At 34.9% G+C, this 11,539-nt stretch overlaps 1 protein-coding gene across 1 annotated transcript; it reads right to left on the minus strand.

Moving 5' to 3' along the window:
- Positions 1-843: 843 nt before the first annotated feature.
- Positions 844-9,955, minus strand: LOC144851425 (5-oxoprolinase-like). The gene is given in 19 exon segments (XM_078708878.1): positions 844-1,035; positions 2,108-2,282; positions 2,437-2,538; positions 2,646-2,756; positions 2,914-3,051; positions 3,501-3,677; positions 3,784-3,922; positions 4,338-4,643; positions 4,961-5,141; positions 5,222-5,395; positions 5,625-5,742; positions 5,950-6,038; positions 6,365-6,477; positions 6,578-6,710; positions 7,068-7,183; positions 7,751-7,857; positions 8,580-8,711; positions 8,951-9,142; positions 9,794-9,955. Coding segments are annotated over 19 exon segments (2,814 nt in total). The 3' UTR covers positions 844-886.
- Between the last annotated feature and the right edge of the window lie 1,584 nt (positions 9,956-11,539).

The raw sequence follows: 11,539 nt of genomic DNA on the forward strand, positions 1-11,539 counted from the left end.
AAAAATCATCAGTCTTCTCTCCTTAATTGCCTTAGTCACACAGCTGACTTAGGCAGAAATACAAAAAAACGATCTGAGCATGTGCAAATGTATATAAAAGCACTCAGATAATGTACAGAGGGCAGTATAATGATATAAGCAGTGAGTTAGGCAGATCATAAGTCAGCTCTCCTAATTTGCCTAAGTCACACAGCTGACTTAGGCAGAAACACAAAAAATATAGTATATTAATATAAGCAGTGAGTTAGGCAGATCATAAGTCAGCTCTCCTTAATTGCCTAAGTCACACAGCTGACTTGGGCAGAAACACAAAAAATATAGTATATTGATATAAGCAGTGAGTTAGGCAGAAACACCTTTAAGTAACAAAATTTAATAGCATCAGCTCTTCAGATTAAATTTAACACTGATAAATATCACCAGTCATATTCGTAACTACAAAACGAGTATAGTTTTTGATCTATTTTGCACATTTTGCATTTGAATCAGGAATGATTCATGATTATAATATAATTATAGATTTATTGAAAGTAATTTACTAAAGTAATTTACAAAAATGCCCGGTCAATTTGGATAAATAGCAGTTTTTAAAGTCCTCACTCGCATTGATGTTACGCTAGGCCTAGGCAGCCAAGCACCACGCAACACGTACCTGCGCTTTGCTCAAATTTACCGCAGTCATATTTTGGACGTCGCCCTCAATAATTCATTGCCATGCGAAACAGATTTTTACTGGCTTACGAAAACGAATACGTGCGCGTGACGTATCCGTTTTTGTTATCGTATTCGTAAGATTGCGAAACCTCTCTAATAGAGTGTAATAAATTTATTGTCATTTGTAAACAGATAAAGAAAAAATAATATGAAACATAATCATAAATATTATTTAATTGTAAATTTGGTAAACAAAAAGAGCAAAACACACCTTCTGATTGGCTGCCACTTGAGCCCTGAGGTCAGCCAGGTTGTCATAGAGATTACGAGTACCACTATTGCCAGGTATTTTGCCAGGTGCCATAAAAGCTTCAGTGACAGCTGTAAAAGGTGAGAAACGTCAATTTTAAATTACTCCCTCCAATTTGGTTTTTACAATAAATTCACTTTAGTATAGCAAGACAATGAGAATACATTTTTTTTATTTTGTTTTATTTCACACAGCAAGTAACTCAGCAATTACAGGATGGATTTAATAATTTATTGTGCTTATAAACTCACGCCCATATTCTTAAACCGGACTTTAGTCGTAGTTCGAGCTAAAACTAAAAAAATGACGTCATTTTAATTCATAAACCGAACTTCAACTAAATCACCGACTAAATCAGGCCAACCTCGACTAAAATCGAGACGGATTATGATCGATTTTTTTAGTCCTGGAGGGGGCAGACTAAATGGTCGACTAAATGGTTTTTAAACGATGTTTATAAAAAACGTAACAGTCATTGAGTTGTTATATTGGCCAGATATTGAAGAATGAAATATCTATATTTATATTAGCTTAATTAAATATACATTGGTATAAATTATAATAATGAAAATCATCTTTATTTACAACTGTTACCGTACCGCCATGGTTCCTAAATATATTTTTAAGATTTTATTTGTTGTTAATCAAATATACTTCACTGTTAAATTAATACTGATATTGTTCTAATAATTAACGATTAAAATAATTTTTCATGTATATAGTCCTGATGCGTAAAAAGTGTTGTAAGAAATGGAAAGTGATATCAATGCGCAAAATTCCGTCTGCTCCTCAATACTCTCTTGTCATTGGCCAATGTATAGCCTTTGTTACCCAGACGTGTGCAACTCGACTAAAAGCTCGACTTCATTAAGTCGAACTGCAAACTTCGACTACTTCGTTTTTGAATCGAATTTGAAGTAATAGCTCGAACTACTACTAAAGTCCGGTTTAAGAATACGGGCGTAAGTCTCCTTTGAGGCTTAGGGAGTGGAGTTGAAAGAGTCGTGAGTTACAATGTCAGGACCTTAAGATAGGCAAGCATGTTAACCACCAAGCTACAGCTCCATTTATTTGTATAAAGTGCATCTAGAAGTAGAAATGAATTGCTCTGCACAAACAGATAAAGATAGAAATGATACTTACCCTCTTCTTGGAAGACTCCATTTTTGACAAGTTTAAAAGACCAAAATACAGCACCCTCTTCATCAAGCGTCTTTGAAAACGGAGGCATAGACCCTGGAGTCTTACCTCCAATGTCCGCATGGTGACCCCGACTGGCTACAAAAAACACTGGCTTCTTTGTTCCTTTATGGAAGACCTGAAAAATAGTTAAGTTAAGTGTATGCTCTCTAGTTAATTGAGAAAGCTACCAATTTTTAGGAAATATATATTTTGGCTGACTTTATGATTAATTGAATATTGTAAACAAAATATAACATTTTTTGTTTCAGTCTGAAACTAAATGTTCTTACCGGTGTTATGACAGTTAAATCAGGAAGATGGCTTCCACCAGCACGTGGATGGTTGCTAAGGATCATGTCTCCCTCGTGTATTTCATCACCAAGGGTTCGAATCTAAAAAAACAAACGTTTTACATTATGACAAGCATTGCACGAAATAATCAAAATTCTATTGACTAATTAATGTTATTTTAAATATTTCTAGTTTTTAATATTTCTACCTGGTATTGTACAGTGTCTTGCATAGCACCAAGGTGTACAGGTATGTGTGGGGCATTGGCGACCAGTCCGCCATTGTCACCAAACACAGCACATGAAAAATCCAACCGTTCCTGTGAAAGAAAATGGAAGAAGAATTGAATAAGAAACAGGCTAGCCAAAAAACAGCACATGGAAATCTAATCATTCCTGTGGACACAGCTTTGGAAAGTGAATAAGAAAAAGAACAGGCTGGCCTAATAAAAAATTATTCCAGAATTACATCTGTACCTTTATGTTAGTTGATATTGATGTTCTCTGTAGAATTCTACCCATCTGTTCAGCTGTGCTCATGAAACGATGAGAGAAAATTGACAACTGAATCATGTCCAAGTCTGTTCCAACCTTTTTAACTTCTCCAGATCCAACCTAAAAAAGAGATGAGAATGGTGTAAGCATTTTATAATTAATTTGATTAACCAATTAATTACATAGCCATAACATCAGCAAGGATCCGAGGCTCACTCGCTCAATGGTTCTGGTGGTAGAACGAGTTTTCTCGGATAACAACTATAAACCATAGATCCAGTGTACACATCTAGCTCATGTATACTTTAAAGAACCTAGTACATCTTTCGAGACGAGTAGGGGGTTACCCCAGTGTACTAGTACATCACAGCCACTGAACTGGGTCCTCTGGGAGACCAGTCTTGGACTGAAGAGGTTGCCCAGTATAAATAAATAATAAAAAACTTGTATTTTGACATTTCCTAACTGATTGTTAATTGGCCATTAGACACTACTAATATAGCATTGTCCTTTTCACGATTCCTAAGCTCAAATTACTACCCACAATCTATGTCCACAAGAGTCACTACCTGTATTTTGACATCACCCGCTGCTGTGATCATTGCTTGGCATTTGGGCTCCACTAATATTGTACTGTTCTTTTCTATCAGAATAGCTGGACCAGTAATTGTCTGTCCAAACATCAATTTCTCCAGCAGAAATATACCAGTATCTTGATAACCTTTCTCAAAGTAGCATTTTGTAACCTAGCAACCAAAGCACACATTATTGTTAAAAATATTCATAGTGAATAAATATTAGCTGATGTCATATCACTACCATATTTGGGCATTCATATGCAAGTAATGTTACCTTCTCAGGTATAGGTACTTCTGAACTTTGTTTCAATTGGGTGTTATCTTGTGTTACAGTTTTTCCGATACCTCGTACACGGATATCATCAATAATTATGTCCCTACCAGCAATTGTGAAACCAAATTCTCTTTGATATCTGAAATAAACCAGAATTTAATCTTAAAGATGTATTGCCACCAAAAAACATGAAATATGAAGATTAATAAAATCAGACTTTGAATAGGCCATTTTGTAGTTTTAATAAAGTTAATTACTTGCATAGAAAAAAAACGAAAAAAAAAATGTTTTCACTTATAAAATGACAAAATAACAATTTTTCTGCTTTAAATTACAGTTTTTTCAGGTAAATAATTTTTTTTTCGGCCCAGTTTTTGGTCAAAGTGAATAACTAGTATGTGATATTAAAATGGCATATTCAACAAAAAATGTGAAAATAAAAATTTAGGGGGATAATATTTCTTTAAGCTTATTTAACTGTAAATTTCTACTAATTTTTTCAAGAGAATTTATTGTATACTTTTGTTTTATAAAGTATCATCTAGAAGACTTACCGGTTCGTGAATGCAGTTTCAAAATCTCCATATTTAGGACTTGAACCGTTTGTACTTGGGATTGGCGAACACATGAGGGCGCAGTCCGTCTTCTGATACCGCATATGTAAGAACACCTCAGTGTGTATTTGCTCTTTGCTAAAACCTTGCTCTTGAAGTGATTTGACGCATTCTTGTGTTAGTTTGTCTAACTTTTCATCAAACTTTTTGAAGTTTTCTTTTTGATAGGGCAAAGCACACGGCTCTTGACTTTCACAAACCACGTCTGCAAGAGCCATCCCGTAAGCAGATAAGATCCCAGAATATCTAAGAAAATTAAATGAAAGGTTTGTTTTTTCATTTTACACAAGTATGGCACGCCAAGCTGCCATTTATTAGGAAATAAAGATATCTTGGTTTCAAACTAAGATATCTCTATTAATAAAGATATCTCTATTTAAAACTAAGATATCTCTATTTAAAACTAAGATACAGGTATCTCTATTTAAAACTAAGCTATCTCTATTTAAAACTAAGATATCTCTATTGCCTGAATAAATGACAGCTTGGCGCATCATACAAAAGGGTATACTGTACCATTAGATTGGTGGAACGAATGAATAATGCAGCCACACAGTACTTACTTGTGAATAAAGACAGTGGTCATCCCAAGTGACCGGGCGATTGCACAAGCATGCTGACCACCTGCTCCTCCAAAACAAGCCAGAATATGCCGCGACGTGTCATGACCTTTAGCCTGGGTCAAATTGCGAATTGGTCGACACATTGCTTCGTTTGCAACGTCGATGAAACCCATAGCGACTTCTACCGTTAATCTTGACAAAAACAAAATTGAATAATATAGTACGAACCGTACAAACATTTGATCTACATCTCAAGTTAACAAACACATAATACAGATTCAGTCACAACTACCTCTTTGGTGAGATCTTCAAAATGCTTGAAACATGCCTTTTTGTCCAATTCCTCAACTTCATTTGGTCCAAATATTTTGGGGAAAAGTTCAGGCAGGAGTCGACCAAGAATAAGGTTGGAATCAGTCACACAAAGTGGACCACCTGTAAAACAATTTATTTATTTCTAATAAAATACACCTGTAAAATACACCACCTGTATTGATAATACTGCTTCACCACCTGTATTGAATACTTTGTTATTGTATCTGTCATTTTAATCGGTGACTGTGCAGTAAAGTTTGTTTTATTTTGGTCCTCATTCACACACATTCAGTTATATTTTATAAAATTTAGCAGATGTTTTATGCATTGAATACTTCAATAATTTTACCTTTTCTGTAACAAGTTGGTCCTGGGTGTGCTCCTGCAGAATCTGGTCCAACTACAAACATGCCAGAACGAAAGAACAGTCTGGAGCCTCCTCCTGCAGCTACTGTGTTGATATCCAGCTAAAGAATACAGCAGTACCAGTTAAGTACACACATATGTATTATAAGCAAAGCAACATAGTGAGCGAGTGAGTGGTTGAGTGTTGATCATGCGAGTGGCTGAGCACAGTTACAGTGCTGTTTGGTTTTGAAGCAGAAGTTTGTTTATATTCTGTTAATTCTTTGGTTTTGTGTATTTATGCAACGATAAACAAGATCAAAGCTTACCTGTGGAGCTTGTATACTAATACCAGCTGTAGTTGTTTCAAATACATGCTCATACTCGCCAGCATAACGGCTAACATCAGTCGATGTGCCTGCAGAATTTAATTCGAGAGAAATACAACAGATAATTTTTGCCAGTCCCTCATTTTCTATCCAGTTGTGTAATGCAGGTAGGAAAAGCTCCAGGTTTATCACTCCTAAGGGGCCCTCCAACACTGGATAGTTGCGTTGGGGCTGCTCATGCTCTGTTGCTACTCATGCTCTGGTGCCCCTTAAGCTCTGGAGCCCCTGGGTTTAGCAGTGAGCGCTCATAGCCGTTACGCTTTGATTTCTATCAACCACATATAATTAAATATTTATAGTTTAATAAAAGGCTTCACATACAACAAATATTTCAAATTAAGAATTAAGATATTACCTCCCATGTCGAATCCAATGACCGGTTGACTGGTCTCTTTGCTGTAAGTGGTCAAGGCATAGCCTACAACTCCACCTGCAGGTCCAGAAAGTATTGCTCTGGCACCATTAAATCTGAGAAGTTGAAAACAAATTATTGATTTATTTAGCACAACTGGATTGGTGCTTATAACCAAACAGCAACTGTAAATTAATAAAAAAACAAATATCTTACGTTTCCATGGAAGTGAGTCCGCCATCAGACTGCATAAAAAGAACTCTTACTCCTTCAAGGTTAGATTTGAATCCAGCTGCAAAACTCTGAAGATAGTCTTTTATGCAAGGTGTAAGGTAAGCGTCAGCGCAAGCTAAAATATGACAATTCAGCAATGGTTAAAAAGTTGGAAGTTATTGGAAGAATCAGAAAAAAAATACATCAAACATTTTTGCTTTGAACAATCACTTTTCCAATAACGGAATAGGCTAAATAATGATTTATTTGGCCAATTTCAAGCACAATGCTTGCCAGGACCAAGCAGCTATAATAATAATAATATCTTGGAGTCTAATGTTGTGTCTTGACCTACTAGGTACCCATTTGTACATCTGGGTGGAGAGAGACAAACGTGAGTAAAGTGTCTTGCTTAAGGATACAAGCAATGTGACAAGCAACAACTATTCTTACTCCAAATAAAAACAAAATGTTAGAAGGTCAAAGGTTATACCTGTGTAGCCCCTTGGCACCATCCTAACCATTGGCATGACATCACTTGAGGTAGAGACGTGTGTAAATCCTACTTCTTTTGCAATCCTTGCTACTTCCTTCTAATGACCATCATAACTATAGGATTACAATATTTGACGATGATGACACCCGATAGAGAATGATTAAGATGATGATGATTGTGACCATAACTGATTAAGATGATGATGATTGTGATCATAAACTGATTAAGATGATTGTGATCATAAACTGATTAAGATGATGATGATTGTGATCATAAACTGATTAAGATGATGATGATTGTGATCATAAACTGATTAAGATGATGATGATTGTGATCATAAACTGATTAAGATGATGATGATTGTGATTATAAACTGATTAAGATGATGATGATTGTGATCATAAACTGATTAAGATGATGATGATTGTGATCATAAACTGATTAAGATGATGATTGTGATCATAAACTGATTAAGATGAAGCTGATTGTGATCATAAACTGATTAAGATGATGCTGATTGTGATCATAAACTGATTGAGATGATGATGATTGTGATCATAAACTGATTAAGATGATGATTATTGTGATCATAAACTGATTAGGATGATGATGATTGTGATCATAAACTGATTAAGATGATGATAAACTGATTCGAAAAATTAAAATACACTGGTCCTTACATATAGGAGTGAATTAGAGCAACAGCCAGGCTTTTGATACCTTTAGTGAACACCTCTGTCAAATTAGCACGCAGTTCAGCCTCATCTATTTCCTTTTGAATCTCAACCTGTAACAATAAATAAAAGAAACATTATGATCTGTCTACACTATCAAACTGTGACAAAAAAGATGTGCCCAAATATGGTGGTGATGTGCCCAAATATGGTGGTGATATACTCAAATATGGTAGTCATATGACATCATCATGTCCATATATCGGCACACCACATTTTCTTGTAACCAAAAAGTTTTATAGTGTAGACAGACCTTTAGAACCTCTCTTTTGGGGCATGCCTATTAAAAGGACACAATTAATAAGAGGACACTTTCCATGAACATATAATGAAGGGCAATATGTTTTAACAAGGGAGTACTTTGTTGGGTCTTGAAGATGTCTCCATAATAAGGGTACTAACTTTATACAATAATGGTTAAGCTTGGTTCCCACTAATGACGCAACGTAACGCAACATAAGCAAATGCCCAAAATCAAACCTGCTTGTTGCGCGTCAATGTTAGCGTGCCGTAGACTTTGACCTAGTTCACCCCGCGTACTTTTGAGTATGCGCTGTTCTATGCTTTCCAGTGTTCTTTTGCCTTGCATTTGTTGCGTGAAATCAAACTGATTTGATTTCCTGTAGCGATGTTTGCAGCACTATTGCGTCGTCGGTTCCCACTTGTGATTATGCAATACAGCACTTTGCTTCAATACGTTGTTGCATTGCGTTCTAGTGGGAACCACACTTAATTCTGTGTAGTCTACCACATTGTTCACTTGATGTTCCTTTACCTTTTCACCTGTTATTCCTGCCACAGTCTTCAACCCTTCTGGTTTTGGAAGCTGACATCGATCTTGTTGAAGATAAACACGTTCGTCGACCTCTATCACGTCCTCATAAATCATTTCTGGCGTCACAATCTCCTACAATTAAGAAGTTTTACGTCAGTGCGAGACATCAAACCATCCACTTTTGTAATATACAAACAAAAACCGCAAAAACTTGGTGATCATATAAACTAAACTGGTAAGATCACCGATTTACAAAAGCTATTGAACATGACATGTGAAAATACTGGACGCATCTTCATTCAAGAAGTGTGCCACTGTGCCAAAAGTGTAGCTTCTAAATAAATTATTATTATTATACCCTTTGAACTTACAAGGTCAAATATATTAGGACGAGCTTGATTTCCAATGTATAGTAAATCTTTAAAACCTTTTGTAATGGCTAAAGCGGTCCGTTCCCCCTTGCGTTCCAGTAGCGCATTGGTTGCTACGGTTGTTCCCATGCGGATCCACTCGATAAGGGAAGTATCAAGGGGTTTGTTTGCGGGGTACAGCTTTCCAGTCTCCTGTAAGACAACAAATATTATTTATCTTTTTAGCAAAGATTGATACTGTACAAGCTTACTTACAATCTTTTTTTTTTCTTTTGGATGCATCAGCCACATTTATTGTTCTTGGTTTCATAGTAAACACATTTTTTTAAAGATCTAATATTAATATTGTAAAGTAATTGCATTATTATACCATCACATTTAATTATTATGTTGACGCATATGGATTCATCAGTATTTCTGTGTGCCAAATAAATTGATTGATACAAAAATGAATCATCACACACACTATAAAATAAATTATAATTAATAAGTCACTCTAAAGGTAATAAAACTGAACTGTTGTTCATTAAATTTAAGGACCTAAATTAAAATTATAAAAGTGACTACTGAATAATTGTATAAAAAACATCTATTTTACAAATAATTTGTGGTTAGTTTGTAGGATGTAAAACATTTTTATTACAATTTTTATACATTTTTTCAACCTCATTTTTTTAAATCTCTTAATTGCCTATTATTATCTATTATATTGTACATTTTGTATGAATATATGATGAGTATATTTGATTTAATGCATAAAATATTATAATCAGTAGAGAATGAAAAGGTCAACAGAATGAAAAGGTCAAATGAAATAGAAACGAGGCAAGCAAGTCACCTGACCTGTTCAAGGATACGACGAATCCCTTCCCTTGGTGCATCAGGATAGTTGCTGGGATCAACTGATAAAAGCTTCATTACACGTGTCTTTCCGTTTGGACACTGCGCCCAGACATCCGTAAACGTACCACCACGATCAATCGCAAATTGAAATTTCCCAAACATTATCTGAAAAAAAATATATAAGTACAAACAATTACACTTAATACCGTACAATTAAATAATATTTCAAAAGCATTTTTTTTTTGTAAATACATTCTTGCACACATTTAGTGCATTTAGTGCGTCATCGTAATATAATATTTAATAGTAATAATTATAACAAAAAATTAGTAGCTGAGGGCCTAGGCAAGTTATTAATATAACTAAATTAATATGTATATATTATTAATAATATGGCTAAAAGTAAACACAACTTCGCAAGAACCTTGGAGCATATATACACTTATTATTTCTATGCAGCCTCAACCTAATACACCGAAATCGGATTGTCAACTAGCTTAGGGTAGTAGCACCTGTACTGTTTAGGCTACATCGCACTCTTCTCTGCTGGTGGTAGGGCCTGTCACGCCAAATGAGGTACCGCTGCCAAATGAGGTACCGCACTTAATTTGGCGTCTAAGGCGCCAAATTAGGTACTATTGCAAAATGAAGTTCTATTGTCATTTTTTAAAATACAGTTTATATAAAACAATCATATTTAAGCCAGTATTAAACTACAATATGTATTATGTGTTGTTACGCCTGTTATTAGATCACCATTACATTAAATTAAATATAAAGCAGAAAATAGTTATCCTTTTTTGATTTTCGTCGAATAGATCGAAGCGGAAGTGCTTCGGTCATGGTTAAGTGACCTAGCCTTGTGCGATACAGACCACGCGCACCTCATTTGGCAATGTCACTTCATTTGGCGTTACAGGGCATGTTGTGTGTGTGTGACACTTCGAAATATAATTCATGCATCGCGCGCACCATGTCATGACGTAACAGCAGTACTATTTCAGGACCAATTTTGCGAATGATTGTGCCTCACCTATACACAATAAGCTGGACTTTTGGCTTACGAGCTGTATAGCTTCATTATCTCTTTAAGAAGCCCCAAACGTTTTTTTTTCAAATAAAAAAAATAAAATTATTAATGTAGCGGGCGTGGGTCAGATAATATTACCTTTGTGATCATGAAGAAACAAATGACATAAACAAAAAAAGAATAGAATAAATATTATGATCATGCTAGCAATAATTATCAGAGGCGTGACCAACAGTCATTTGATAATAATGTTTGACTCGGGCTAGCCCTATTATTTATTTATTCTGTCTTTATAATGAATGACACTTTCAGTGCTAAAGCATTGATTTCCAAAGTGGTTCAGTAGAGAACATTAACAATATAATAAAAATAATCCAAAGACAACTAAAAGTAATTTACATTAGTACATAAAACTCTACAAAACATACAGTATATAGATAGAATCATATACTATATTATATACTTAATTATATTCGTGTTGTCACTGATCATGATTATTGTAATATTATATTTATCAGAAGCAGATATTTAAAGATACGACATACTGATAGCTATCTCCCCGTCTCCCTAAACAAAAACGACGAAAATCAAAAAAAGAACTTAGCAAAATATGAGTTGGGCCCTAAAAAGTCAAATTACCGTAATAAAAACATATTTAGAATAGCTTTCTATAATGTATGATTATCTACTGAAGATACCATGGCAACTTTTTTGCT

This window comes from Antedon bifida, chromosome 9, assembly GCF_963402885.1.
Source record: "Antedon bifida chromosome 9, ecAntBifi1.1, whole genome shotgun sequence".
NCBI classification, from domain to species: Eukaryota; Metazoa; Echinodermata; class Crinoidea; order Comatulida; family Antedonidae; genus Antedon; species Antedon bifida.